At 38.0% G+C, this 15,177-nt stretch overlaps 1 protein-coding gene across 5 annotated transcripts in view; it reads left to right on the plus strand.

The window, feature by feature from the left end:
• C13H9orf153 (chromosome 13 C9orf153 homolog) overlaps nt 1–15,177 on the plus strand; it is a 37,884-nt gene that overhangs the window by 19,038 nt on the left and 3,669 nt on the right. For 4 of the 5 annotated variants that reach the window (XM_027614985.2, XM_027614983.2, XM_027614984.2 and 1 more), the window contains 2 exons: nt 12,532–12,623; nt 13,619–14,123. In XM_027614985.2, coding sequence (XP_027470786.2) covers nt 12,558–12,623; nt 13,619–14,123 — 571 coding nt within the window. In that variant the 5' untranslated portion in view covers nt 12,532–12,557. Of the gene's footprint in view, nt 1–11,214; nt 11,328–12,531; nt 12,624–13,618; nt 14,124–15,177 lie in introns of all 5 variants that reach the window. The other variant, XM_027614986.2, reaches the window with a different exon arrangement.

The following is a 15,177-nucleotide window of genomic DNA, read 5'->3' on the forward strand; positions in this document are numbered from 1 at the left end:
TGTCTTTTTCCCATTGGATATTCTTTCCTCCTTTGTCAGAGATTAATTGACCATATAACTGCACATTTATTTCTGAGTTTTCTATTCTGTTCTATTGATCTATGTGTCTGCTTTTGTGCCAGTACCATACTGTTTTGATTACTACAGCTTTGTAATATAATTTTAAGTCCAGAATTGTGATGCCTCCAGCTTTGCTTTTCTTTTTCAAGATTGCTTTGGCTATTTGTGGTCTTTTGTGGTTCCATGCAAATTTTAGGATTGTTTGTTTTAGTTCTGTGAAAAATCCTGGCAGTATTGTGATAGGGATTGCATTAAATGTGTAGATTGCTTTGGGTAGTATAGACATTTTTTAAGATTTATTTATTTATTTGAAAGAGAGCACATGCAAGTAGGGAGAGGGGCAGGGGGATAGGGAGAGAAGAGAGAGAATCTCAAGTAGACTCCCCGCCGAGCACAGAGGCTGATGCAGGGCTCGATCCTGCCACCGTGAGATCATGACCTGAGCCAAAATCAAGAGTCTGACACTTAACCAACTGAGGCACCCAGGAGTCCCTGGGTAGTGTAGACATTTTAACAATATTTGTTCTTCCAATCCATGAACATGGAATGTCTTTCCATTTATGTCATTGTCAATTTCCTTCATCAGTGTTTTATAGTTTTCAGAGTATAAGTCTTTCACCTCTCTGGTTACGTTTATTCCTAGGCATTTTATTATTCTTGGTGCAATTGTAAATGGGATTGTTTTCTTAATTTCCCTTTCTGCTACTTCATTATGGTGTATAGAAATGCAACAGATTTCTGTAGATTAATTTTGTATCCTACAACTTTACTGAATTTGTTTATCAGTCCTAGCAGTTTTTTGTGGAGTCTTTTGAATTTTCTATATATAGTATCATGTCACTGTAAATAGTGAAAGTTTTACTTCTTCCTTACCAATTTGGATGCCTTTTATTTCTTTTTGTTGTCTGATTGTGGTGGCTAGGACTTCCAGTACTATCTTGAATAAAGGTGGTGAGAGTGGACATCCTTGTCTTGTTCCTGACCTTAGGGGAAAGGCTCTCAGATTTTCCCCAATGAGGATGATATTAGTTGTCAGTTTTTCATATATAGGCTTTATTGTGTTGAGGTATGTTCCCTCTAAACTGCTTTGTTGAGGGTTTATGATGAATGGATGTTGTACTTTGTCAAGTGCTTTTTCTGCATCTGTTGAAATGATCATATGGTTCTCATCCTTTCTCATTGATGTGATGTATCTCATAGATTGATTTGTGAATATTGAACCACCTTTGCAACCCAGGAATAAATCCCACTTGATCGTGGTGAATGATTTTTTTCAATGTACTGTTGGATTCAGTTTGCTAGTATTTTGTTGAGGATTTTTGCATATATGTTCATCAAAGATATTGGCCTGTAATTCTCTTTGTGGTGTTTTTACCTGGTTTGGTATCAGGGTAATGCTGTACTCATAGAGTGAATTTAGAAGTTTTCCTTCCTTTTCTTTTTTTTTTTATAGTTTGAGAAGAATAGGTATTAACTCTTCTTTAAATGTTTGGTAAAATTAGCCTGTGAAGCCATCTGGTTCTTGACTTTTGTTTGCTGGGAGTTTTTTGGTTTCTCATTCAATTCCATTGCTGGTTACCAGTCTGTTCAAGTTTCCCCTATTTCCTTCTATTTCAGTTTTGGTAAGTTGTATGTTTCTAGGAATTTATCCATTTCTTCCAGGTTGTCCATTTTGTTGGCATATAGTTTTTCATAATATTCTTTTTTTTTAATGATTTTATTTTATTTATTTGACAGAGAAAGACACAACCAGAGAGGGAACACAAGCAGGGGGAGTGGAAGAGGGAGAAGCAGGCTTCCTGCTGAGCAGGGAGCCTGATGTGGGGCTCGATCCCAGGACCCTTGGATCATGACCTGAGCCAAAGGCAGATGCTTAATGACTGAGCCACCCAGGCGCCCTATAGTTTTTCATAATATCCTGTTATAATTGTTTGTATTTCTGTGGTGTGTGTTATTTTTTTCTCATTTGTAATTTTATTTATTTGGGTCCTTTCTCTTTTTGGGGGGGAGGGGTTGTCCTTTCTCTTTTTTTCTTGATAAGTCTGGCTAGAGTTTTATCAATTTTATTGATTTTTTTTTTCAAAGAACCAGCTCCTGGTTTCATTGGTCTGTTCTATTGGGTTTTTTTTGTTTCTATTTCATTTATTTCTCCTCTAATTTTCTTATTATTTTCTTCCTTCTGCTGGTTTTAGGTTTTGTTTATTCTTTTCTAGCTCCTTTAGGTATAAGGTTAGGTTGTGGTTTCTTGAGATTTTTCTTAATTCTTGAGATAAGCCTGTATTTCTATATACTTCTCTCTTAGAACCACTTTTGTTGTATCCCAGAAGTTTTGAGCCATTGTGTTTTCATTATCATTTGCTTCCATGTACTTTTTTATTTCTTGTTTTATTTCCTGGTTCACCATTCATTGTTTAGTAGCTTGTATTTGTGGTCTTCCCAGATTTTTTCTTGTGGATGACGTCTAGTTTTTGTAGCGTTGTGGTCGGAAAAGATGCATGGTATAACTTCAGTCTTTTTGAATTTGTTGAGGCTTGTTTTGTGGCCTAATATGTGATCTATTCTGGAAAATGCTCCATGTGCACTTGAAAAGAATGTGTATTCTGCTGTTTTAGGATGGAATGTCCTGAATATATCTGTTAAGTCCATCTGGACCAGTGTGTCATTCAAGGCCACTGTTTCTTTGTGGATTTTCTGTTTGGATGATCTGTCCATTGATTGATATAAAGGGGGTGTTAAGGGCCCCTGCTATTATTGTATTATTGTGGATTAGTTCCTTTTGTTTGTTATTAATGTTTTAGGTATTTGGGTGCTCCCAATTTGGGTGTATAAATATTTACAATTGTTATATCTTCTTGGAGTGTCCCCTTTATTATTATATAGTGTCATTCTTTGTCTCTTTTTACAATCTTTGTTCTAAAGTCTAGTTTGTCTGATATAAGTATTGCTACTCCAGCTTTCTTTTGACATCCATTTGCATGATAAATGTTTCTCCATCCCCTCACTTTCAATCCGCAGGTGTCTTGAGGTCTAAAATGAGTCTCTTGTAGGCAGCATATAGATGGGTCTTATTTTTTTATCCATTCTGTCACCCTATATCTTTTGATTGGAGCATTTAGTCCATTTTGTTCAGCTTGTTTAGTCTTCATTACTCTGTCTTCTAGGTCATTAATTCTTTCCTCTGCTTCTTTCAGCCTGCTGTTCATTCTATTAAGCCTGTTTCTTAATTTGTTTATTGAGTCCTTTATCTCTGCTATGTTATTCCTTATCTCTGTGTTAACAGTCTCACTGATGTCCTCCACTCTTTTCTCAAGTCCAGTGAGTATCCTTATGATAATTGCTTTAAATTCTCCATTAGGCAGGTTACTTATATCTGTTCTGCTTACATCTCTATCCATGGCCTTGTTCTGTTCGTTCATTTGGGACAAATTTCTCTGTCTTCTCATTTTGTCTAAGTGTCTGTGCCTGTTTCTGTGTTTGGAAAGTTAGTTACTTCTCCTGTTCTTGAGGGTAATGGCCTTCTGAAGAAGAGGTCCTGTAGTGCCTCCTGTATCGTGTCCGTTCTTCCCCCAGGGCCTGGTGCTTCAGGGAGTGTCTCCAGTCTGTGCTGTGTACACTCTGCTTTTGTATTCTGGCCACTTTATCCTTTGTGCCAGTCACTGGCAGCGGCTTTTTTTGCCTGTCGTGGGTAGTGTTTGGTCCCTGGCCTGAATGTGGCATATTTTAACTAGGTAAGCTCTGGCCTGCTTGCAAAATGAGACCTGTTGCCACCACCACTGGAGCCAAGGCCTCACAAAGCTCTCGGGTCAGGACACATGGTACTGGCAAGGGTTTGGGGCAGTCTTCTGGGAGAGGGGGCCAGCTGTGCTGGGATTGAGGCAAGTATTACTGGGGGGTGGGGCATTTCCAGTGCAAGATGGGCAGGGCTTGGTGTAAGCAAGTTAGGTAGTGAGTGTTGGTACATTGTTGGTTCCTGCAGGTGGATCTGTGTTTATGCTGAGGGGTGGGGGAGGGAAATGGTGCTGGCTAGTTCCTTTGTTCCCAAGAGGGGTCTCTCTGGGAATGCTGTCTCTCTGGGACAGCTCTGAGATGAGCAACTAACCTCCCCACTGTGTGCCCCAGGTGCTTTTCAGATTGCTGTTTCCATGCTGTGTGTCCATGGACTATTTGCTCTACCTTCTCTCCAAGAGCAGCCCTAATGCCCTTTGAGCTCTCCCAGAGCCAAGCTCATTGACCTTCGAAACTCCAGGCTTTAAGCCTCGCTGGTTATAGGAACTCATAAAAGTCAGGCCCTCTTGCTTTCCAAGCCAATTGCTGTGGGAATTCGTTTAGCTCTCCTCTGAGATCTCCTGTGTGCTGGTCTATCTCTTGCACTTCTTCATGACTGCAGCTCTCTCCCCACCACAGCAGCCACTATCCATTTTTCTCCCAAGCCAAGTGTCTCTGCATTTCCTACCTTCTTCGATGTGGCCTCTTCTCCACATTTGGGTGTGGAGTTTGTTCTGCCAGTCTTATGATCGATTTCTGGGGTATTTAGGATGATTTGATAGTTATCTAGCTGTATTTGTGGGACAAGGCAAACCTAGGGCCTCCTACTCCATCACCATCGTCCCCTCCAAGAAAAATATTTTTTAAATTACCTTTTCCTTTTTAATGGTTACATGGCATCGTAGTTTAAACGATTTTTTAAAAGTTAATCTCTTACTGATTTAATTACCTATTTCAGCTTTTTAATATTATGAGTAATTGAAAATGAATATCCTTTGCCCAATTTTCTGGTTATTCTTTAGCACATATCCCTAGAAATAGCACTATTAGTTCTAAGAGCCCACATATTCTAGTGCATATTGACAGATCTTTCTCTAAAGTTTGGACTAATTTTCACTTCCTCTAACATTGAATGAGAGTGCCAGTTTCTCTCCACCCTCCCAATAAATGGACATTATCACTATATTGACATTTACCAACCTGAAAATGTTAAAATCTCATTTTACCTGTTTTTGCATGTAATTTCCTGTGAATTGAGCATATCCTTATGTTTACTGACTTTGTTCATGCTTAATTGTGAGAATTTCCTCTTCAAACCCTTTGACTATTTTTCCATTATTTTTTTCTAATGAGTTGTTCATCTTTTTCTTAATGATTTAAAAAACTATTTATACATCAAATGTATTTATCAGAATTGGGCTGGGGAGGACAGAAACCCAAATATAAATGATCATAAGCAAAGGGAAATTTTTGGGAAACATAACTACAATGCAGAAGGTACACCATGGTGCCAGTTTCAGGAGTGACGGGCACCAGGAAATGGACTGGCACGAGGACTTTCTCTGCATCTGTCTGCCTTACCTCAGATTTTCTTCTGCAAGTTATCTTAATTCTCCTTATTTCTTGTTAATATAAACAATGCTGCATGAAGAACTTGGTTCATAATTTATACAGTTGGCCAACAATTTCTGCAGGAAAAATTTCAAGAAATGCAACTGTAGAGTCATAAAAAATTTTTTTTGAATGTTAATAGATATTGCCAGATTGCCAAGAAGGCTGTATTCTCCCAAATGTCCTGTAAGTTTGCCTTTTTTCCCAAAGGCTCATCAATATGAAATAATTTTAATGTTTTTATCTTTGCCATTTTGGAGTCTTAACTGTATTCTTTACCTATCTATATCTCAGTCCCCAGTTTGTAAGGTGGGGCTGATAATAGCATATACTCATTTTTATGAATATCAAGTTAGTTAATATATAAAAGAACTCAGAGCTGTGTCTGGCACATTGTAAATGTGTCTGTGATTATTATTTTCCTTGACAATATGTGGCTCCATCTCTATCATTCTTATTACTTTTTCAGTGACGATGAACTAATATGGGCCTTTCATTTAGCAAGGTTAAAAAATTATACCTTTTAATATTTTGTTCTGTTTTCTTCTTTAGTAGGACCAAGTATATGTATGTTGGTTCTTTACTATTTTTTATAATTATCATCTTCTTATAGTCTTAATGCCTTCATTCTTTTTTTTCCTAATATATTTTATTGTCTTATCCCTTCTTTTTCACAGAACCCACGTTTTATTTTCTTTCAGAGCATGGAGAATTTTTTTTAAATTTTTTTATTAAGCTTTTTATTTTAATTCCAGTGTAGTTAACATAGAATATAACATACAATATAGTTATTCAACAATTCTATACATTACTGAGAGCATGGAGAATTTTGATTATAAAATTGCCTTGTTTCCTTGAATAATTCTTCCATAAACTAAGCATTTAAGTAATTATTTATGACAAATTGCAAACAAAAGTAGAATTGCAAAAAAAATGTGGAGATAAAAATGTAATTTAAAAATTGAAGAAAAGTAGAAAAATATCATAAATTTCAATGAAACAGTTACACAGTCAATGATTATCAACTATGGTTCCTCATGTTTGGTCATAGAACATCCTTAACCTAGATTTTGCTTATTTTATACTTCTCCTCCAATGTGTTTTTTCCTACTTTCTATTTATCATACTGGATCCTTTCCATTTTCATTAATCCTTCAGTAACAGTGACAGTTACATCCAGACCCACTGGTTGCCTAAAAACACTGTGAATGGATTTTTCTGACTTTCTTCCCTTTTCCCTGGAAACTGTTTTCCTCCGTCTTAGATAAAGTTTCTGTTGATATTTTTTTCAAAAAAAGTTTTTTTTTATTTAAGTAATCTCTGCCCAAAGTGGGACTTGAACATACGACCCTGAGATCCAGAGTCATATGATCTGACTGAGCCAGCCAGGTGCCCCGATGTCTAACATACATATGAAAATGTGCATGGATTATAGAGATAAAGCTGAGTGGATTTCTATAAGTTAAACACAAGTAGCAGTCAGATCAAGTAAACAAAATATGACCAGAGCTATGGAATTCTCATGTTCCAGCACTGACCCCTCCCAAGGTAAAAACTATCTTGGCTCCTAACCTTATAGATTAAGTTTGCTTATATTTGAGTGTTACATGCATTGTAACATAAAGTATAGAATCTTTTGCTGAAGATTATTCTAGTGTATAAAAAAACACAACTTATTCTTTATACTGTGGATGGGCATTGAGTTTGTTTGGAGCCCTCATTCTCTTAGGACCCTCAAGTTGTTTTCAGTCTGTTGCTGTTATAAACAATGTTGCAGTGAATAACCTCAGTTATGTTTCATTGTCACCTATGAAAATACGTTTTTCAAATGTCAGAATATATAGTATTTAGAAGTGGGAATCCTAGGTTCAGAGAGTATATGCATTTGTAATTTTCCCTTACAAGCAACCTTGCCCTACTGCTGGAAGATTCTTTACTTCTGAAATCCATTCATCTCTTGGCTGCCTGAAGTCCATCGACTGGTAGTTCTCTCAAGAAGGACTCATGGGAACAATATTTCCTGAGTTCTTGCAAGATCAAAATTTTTCTTGAGCTTTTATTCTTTCAAACATAGCTTGGATAAATAGAAAAATCCTTGACTCAAACTTTGTTTTGCTTTTTTGTCTTTTTGTCTGACTGTTGCTATAGATAAACTGAGACTTCATTTCTTTTTTTCCTGAAACTCAATTACTTTACTAGAATGTTTTAGTGCTAGCCATTCTGATATTTTAATATGTAGATTTAAATCCTTAATTCCAGGAAAATTTTCTAGAATTTTATTTTTAAATATTTTTCTATTCCATGATTTGGGGTTTTTCCTTTTGGGGTAACCAGTTAAATATGTTGCATCTCCTTAGTCTATCTTTCATAGCTATCATTTTCCTTCCAGATCATTTTTAATAGTTTTATTGACAATTCACATACCATTAAATTCTTCCAGTCACAGTTCAATAATTTTAAGTATATTCAGAGAGTTGTGCAACCATCACACAATCAATTTTAGAATTTTTATCACCCCCCACAAAGAAACCCCATATTGATTAGCAGTCACTCCCCATTCCTGCATGCCCTCAGCCTTAGGCTAGTTTCTGTTAATCTACTTCTTGTCTCTATGGATTTTCCTATTTTATACATTCCATATAGATGCAATCATACAATATGTGACCTTTTGTGAATTGCTTCTCTCACTTAGCCTAATTTTTCAAGGTTTATCCTGTTGTAGCATGTATCAGAACTTCATTCCTTGTTATCAATGAATAGTATTCTATTGTATGGAAGTACCACATTTTGTTTATCCTTTCATTAGGTGATGGGCATTTGGGTTGTTTCCACTGTTTGGCTATTATGAATCATACTGCTGTGAATATTCATATATAAATTTTTGTGTGGATTGCGTTTTTATTTCTCTTGGGTACATATCTAGGAGTAAAACTGCTGGGTCATGTGGCTGCTCTGTGTTTAACATTTTGAGGAACTGCCAAACTGTTTTTCAAAATGACCACACCATATTTTATTCCCACCAATGTGTGATGGTTCCAATTTCTCTAAATCCTTGCTAACACTTGTTATTATCTGTCTTTGTTATAGTCATCCTAGTGGGAGTGAAAGATATCTTATTGTGGCTTAAATTTGCATTTTCCTGATGGTTCATGATGTTGAGTATCTCTGCACGTGTTTATCAGTCATGTGTATATCTTCTTTGCAGACATCTCTATTCAAATCTCTTGTCCATTTTTAAATCAAGTTATTTGTCTTTGTATTATTGAGTTGTAAATGTTCTTTGTACATTCTGGACACAAGTCACTTGTCAGATATATGATTTACAAACATTTTCTCCCATTATGTGACTTGTCTTTTCACTTTCTTTAGGGTGTCTTTGGAAGCACAGAAATTTTAATTGATGAAGTTCCAATTTATCTATTGTATTCTTTCGCTTGTGCATTTGGTGTTCTATCCAAGAAGCCATTGCCTAACTCAAGATCATGAAAATTTACTCCCATGTTCTTATGGGAATTTTATAGTTTTACCTCTTACATTCAGGTCTATAATCCATTTTATGTTAATTTCATTTTATGGATTGAGGTAGGGGTCCAGCTTCATTCTGGGTGGTTCAGTCGGTTCAGCATCCGACTCTTGATCTCATGAGATTGAGGGTCATGAGATTGAGGCCCCACATGGAGCTCTGTGCTGGTCATAGAGCCTACTTAAAAAAAAAAATAAATGAATAAAAGAGTTGAAATGGATAAAAATGAGGACTAAAAATTACTTTAGAATTGATGATTAAGAAGTCAATACTTCAAGAATTCAATTTTGGGGGTGTCTGGCTGGCTCAGTAGGAAGAGCTTGTGACTCTTGATCTCAGGGTTGTGAGTTTGAGCCCCATGTTGGGTGTAGAGATTACTTAAAAAAAAATTAAATTTGGTTCATCAAGGAGAGTGGAAGCTAATGTCATTATACTAGAGATTCGATCATGAGTATATAAAAATAGCAAGTGCAGAAGTAAAAGAGAGATAAAATTGGAGAGTTAGTGGTATAATAGAAGAAAAGAGAAGTTTTATTTTTCTCCCAAATGAAAAGGATTTTACATGTTTGTAAAGAAAGGAAGAAGCCATGGGGGAGGGTAAGAGATTGAGGGTAAGGGAATGGTGGAGAAGCGAAGAGGAGAAAGTTGTTTTCCCAGTGCCAGGGAAATTTTGCCCAAGAGTTAAGAGGAGAATAGAATATACCCCCTGGGTAAGAGAGAGAATGCTACCATTAGATAAGCCGGGAACCTTTCCTTCTGGATCAGAGGGCAGGATGAAGAATTGCATGTGAATACAACTGGAGAAGAGGATGCCACCCAAGGGAGTTCCTGTGAGATGCCCTGGCTCTTCTTAGGAAAACTAGAATTTATTGTGGGAATTTCTAGGAATAATAAAACATGAATAGAAGTACTGAAGAGCCCCTGCAGAGGCTCCTTCAAGATGCATGAATCTGTAACAGGCCCATTGGTTATATTTTCATGACCTCTCCAGGAATACTCTCCATGAGAAGTTGGATTAAGGGGCTAATCTAGGTTTAATCATTGTCTTGGCTCCAGCCAAGGGCATTAAGTGCAAAGTATGTTAGTGAAGTCAGCATTAGAGTGGATAAAAGCATCTTTGGCTGGTGATCTATTATAGCATTCTGAATCCTGACCCTGACTCTTCAACAAAAGAGAGGTGTCCTCCATAGTAATTCTGCAAAGAGAATCACCAGGAATCTAACCTTCCTTGTGTCCCACTCCCTGTTGTCAATCTTATCGTAATGAAATGTGTACAGATTTGTCAGATATTGCTTTGAATATATGTTTAAGGTTTGCAGGTTTGGCCACTGAAGTTGGAAATCATTTATCTGCATCAGTAATTCTGATTAAAGTTCAACATGTGTGTGTAGTTGGGGGTTAAGTCAAACTCTCTTTGGGGGGAGGAAAAAGGAAAAAAATGTATTGTCCATTGGTCATGGGAAAGACCACCCTCTCATGGTGGGTGGCATTACTGGAAGACAGAGGTAATGGCTGCCCAGGAGACAATGAGGTTTTTTTTTTTTATAAAGATTTTTTATTTATTTATTTATTTATTTATTGAGAGAGAGAATGGTAGAGAGAGATCATGAGAGGAAGGAAGGTCAGAGGGAGAAGCAGACTCCCTGCTGAGCAGGGAGCCTGATGCGGGACTCGATCCCTGGACTCCAGGATCATGACCTGAGCCGAAGGCAGTCGCTTAACCAACTGAGCCACCCAGGCACCCGACAATGAGGTTTTAAATGAAGCAAGTTAGAGAAATATTTTCCTTTACAGGAACTAACAAAAGGAAAGTACAGTCAAAAAAAAGGAAAGCACAATCAAGTCTTATTTTAACTGATCAGCAATAGGTGTATCTATGAAGCCACTGTGCAAATGTAGGAAAGGGGGTCATCATGCTGCATTATATTGTGCCTTTTTTTGGTCACGTATATTGATATAGTGTACTCACCAGTGACTGTAATATATTTGGATATATGTATATCCAAGTAATAGGTTGACAGTTAGATAATAGATATCCCAGAATGAATATATATTCAAATATATATTACTTTTTCCTTCTTCTCAAGCAACATAGAAAAACCCAGAATGAATATAAACATATTCATATATAAATGTATTCATTCTGGGCTTTTCTGTTTTGCTTGGAAAAGTGGAAGAACCTAATTATTCTTACTTCATCCCAAACACCAAGAGTATTGTTGGCTCATCTCTGATACTCATCCCAATTATTGCAGTTACCAGTCTGGACGCAGTAGTACCCAGGAAGATATTTTCCCTCATACACTCCCTTATCTCCAACAGAGGATTCACTGGAATAAATTAAACCAAGAATGTGAAGTATTGTGAGGTTTGTCTGCTATTTATTGCTATGTAACTAACAGTCCACTCAAACCTTAGTGTCTTGAAACATCTATAATTCATTATTTGCCATAATTTTGCTGTTGGCTGGCATAGCTGGGTGGCTGTTGTTCTCCATTTGGGCTTATCTGGAGTTGCTCAGGCAGCTGTAGCCATTTGGAGGCGTGAATGGGGCTGGGTGATTCAAGATGGCCTCACATACATGTCTAGTGGTCGGTGCTGGCTCTCAGCTCCCCATGGGGTTCCTAGAAGGGTAGCTGGACCTCTTTGCATGGGGGCTTGGATTCCAAGAGCGTGAAGTGAAGCTGCAAAGCTTACGGCCTAGGCTCTGGCACTCACACAATGTCACTTATACCTCATGCTGTCTGTCAAAGACAAGCATAAAGCCAACCCAGGGTCACATGTGGGAGCAGACAGGGGTGCCTGGGTGGCTCGGTTGAGCACCTGACTCTTGATTTTGGCTCAGGTCATGGTCTTGGGGTGGTGGGATCGAGCCCCACCTCAGGGTCCCCACTCAGTGTGGGGTCTGCTTGAGATTCTGTCTTCCTGTCCCTCTGCCCCTCCCCCCACTTGCTCGCTCACTCTCTGAATAAATAAAGTCTTTTTTAAAAACGTGGGAGCATCCTGAGCTGCCACTTACTGATGAGAGCAATTGTAAAGATTCTGTGGACATCTCTAACTCCTCACAAAGGGATTAAACACAATTCCATCTGTAAAATGCATACTGGCATATCTGACCCAAAGCAAATCATTTCAAAAGGTTAATTGTTGCTATTGTTTTATTAGCTTTTTCCTCCTGAATAAAAAGCACTTTTCCTGGGTAAGGAATAAGGGAGTTTTTCTTTAGATAAACTGGAAGTGGATCAAAATATGTAAGACAAAAAAATATGTAAGACAAAAATATTAAACAACCCATATAGGATTCTTTGAATTAGTATTAAATACCTGAGCATGTATGTCATATACGAATTTGAGGTGTTTCAGAGAAAATATTTGGTTGGCATGTGAGTAATTTGATAGACCTAGGGTAAGAAGAAAACAAAAGAAAATTTAAAATGGTATAAAATTTTAAAAGTGTCCCACGTACAAAGTTTTGGGGACATAAAAAGTATTACCCATCCCCAACCCTCCCGCCTTGTACTTTGCTGGATTGTTGATCTTTCATTCCATCTTCTCTTCTATTGCTTTCTCAGGAATTAGAGAATAAAATCCCCTCATAATGTTTCTCAGTAGTGACACCAATCCAGATGAAGACAGGGCGGCGGCAGAGTCTCTCGGATGTTCGGTAGGTGCTTACAATTCTGTAATACTCCACAGGGGAAACTTGACATTTCAAAAATGGTGAAAATTTGAGCTACCGAAAACCTGGTGGCATACTTGGGGGGCCCCAGGGAATAGGAACATTCCACTTCACTGACTTATGCTCTTTTGTCACAGTGAAATGCAGCACTTCCTCAGGCAGGAAAGTGCGAGAGCTAAGTTGTTTTCACGATAATGGCAGTTGTTAAAAAGCCATTCACCCACCTTAGCCCACTTTGTATTTGTTGCTCTCGCACAGAACAGCCTAGGATTGAAGGAAAACTGCACTGGGGCCAATGACCTAAATTTGCGCTCTCACTTTGGCCTTCCTGGCCTTCCAACTAGTTCCTTAAGTATAATGGAGTTAGTAAGGAAGATGCTCTAGAAAGTGAGATTTTATTCCTTCAGTATAGGATTTTAGATAAGGAAGGTACTCTGAGGAAATCTGTTGTCTTCTCTGCCAGCAACTATTCCTAAACACTCCGCAAATGTATCTACTTGCTTTGGTAAAATATTCCAGCGAATGAGGACTATTAGAGCTTCCTTTGCACTGCATTCCCGAACATTCTGAACCCTTTGGACACCAGGATGAAGCTTTGATATCTGCATTATCTGGCTCTCTTTCTTCCTTAAAAAAAAATGTAGCCTTACTCAAAACAAAGGTTGCAACCCTCCACAGCTCTCTCTCCATGACAGCTCATCATACTTTATATTGGAAAGATCTTACAGACTTCAGGGTCCAAGTCTGACGGGCCCATTTCATGGTTTAAGTGGTGAGTCTAAATAATACCCCTTTCTGGGAATGACTGTGAGATTTGACACTGCCACCCTTAAGTCGGGTTAGTTAGGCAGAGATATCTTCCGAAGACAGATACTTCTGTTTTCATGGTTACTTGGTATCCTTTTTGTTCTTAGGGTTTTTGGGTCTACCAATTACATTTTCATCCAATCTCATGACTTCCCACCTCTTCCCCTCCACAGCTGCCAGAATTGTATGCTTTTGTTGAGGATTTTAATAAGGACAGCAAGAAATCAAATCTCCTAAAAACTCACAGTATTTCACCTGGTGAAGCTCAGAAAATGCTTAGTCAAAACCTGAATGCCATGTCATTCACCAGTGGAACTGATGATATGAGGGGAGAACACCTCCAGCCTGTTTTCGTGTGCAAGGTGGTGAGAAAAGAAGAGAAACCAGACTCTATGACCGAACTGCTGTACCGAAGCTTGTTGACCAGCTCACTCTCTCCGGTGGAGAGACTCACCAGATCCCAGCAGAGGCTCTTTCAATGTGGGATTCCTCCTCCTGCACACACTTTTCCCTATGAGATTCTCATCGATCACTCCAAATCTTTGTCACCCGTCCCTGTCCCCATAGACGAGAAGACTCAGAGTGCCAACATATTACACATGCTCGGCATTTCCAGGATCAGGCCAGAAAATTTTATCTTTGAAGACAAAATTGCTAAGTACTTCTTAGTTGATCCAGGTAATCTAAACAGACGAGGCTCTGTAGGGGGAAATTCATGGAAATCTTACTGCAAAGTTTATTTAGGTTATGAGAGCCGAAATAGTCAAATGGTGACCCATGGGAATCTTGCAGTCCTGGGACTCATGGCTGATGTGCTTGCTGCCTACAGTGCCAATGTGAGGTAGAGAACAGAGACTCGAACATTCCAGGGTCCAGTCTCAGGTCCAGTCTTGCAAAGGAGTATTATGGATGTGGTACTTAAAGTCACCTTTATAAAATTAGCTAGTTAAACTTGGACTCTAAGTCACCCGTAACTATTATGAACTTAGCTAAATATTTACTGAATAATGGCTTATTTTTCTTAAGTATCTTTGCTTTAGTGCAGTTGAGAAGGGTATTTTTAGATATTTTTTCAGGAACCTTTACTCTTTCTTTACTGATACATCTCTACAAACAACAAAAGGAAACTCCTCCCTTCATTTCTCACACTTTAATAGGAAGATGTTCCTTAAAAAACAGACTATTCAGAGAAAGTTACAAATATGTAAAATATATCATGGTGAGTTTCAATGAGAAGGGGGTGTCTTATAAGGTCTTCATTTTCCTTAATTTGAGGGAGGTAATAATTTGTCATTCTATGTAGCTGTAAAAAAATAGATTAAGTCAATGACATAAAATATTTAAACCTTCCTGAAGTAGGTTCTTGACTCAAGATAAAACCATTTGCACAGCAAATATTTTGACAGTACCATTTTTATACTAAAAGTAGTGAGAGAGACAGAGGAACAAATTCAAAGGCATAGATTGATTACTGGCTCACATTTGGTCCAAGATGCTGGAACAGTCTTTGCTGTAACTCCCCACACTGATGTCTTGACAGTCTAATGCAGGTTTCAAATCCCTTTGATAGAGTTATACTTTGTGTGTACTGGAACCCAGGCAGAAGTAGAAATCAGGGCAGTTATAAGAATGACCTAGATAATCCACAGAAGTGCATAAGGTAAAGTCTGGGGCCAGAGAGGAAAACGCATGGAAAGTATTAGGAATCAATTAGTACTGCCAAAGAGACTAT

The sequence above is a fragment of the Zalophus californianus genome, chromosome 13 (assembly GCF_009762305.2).
Source record: "Zalophus californianus isolate mZalCal1 chromosome 13, mZalCal1.pri.v2, whole genome shotgun sequence".
Classification (NCBI taxonomy): Eukaryota; Metazoa; Chordata; class Mammalia; order Carnivora; family Otariidae; genus Zalophus; species Zalophus californianus.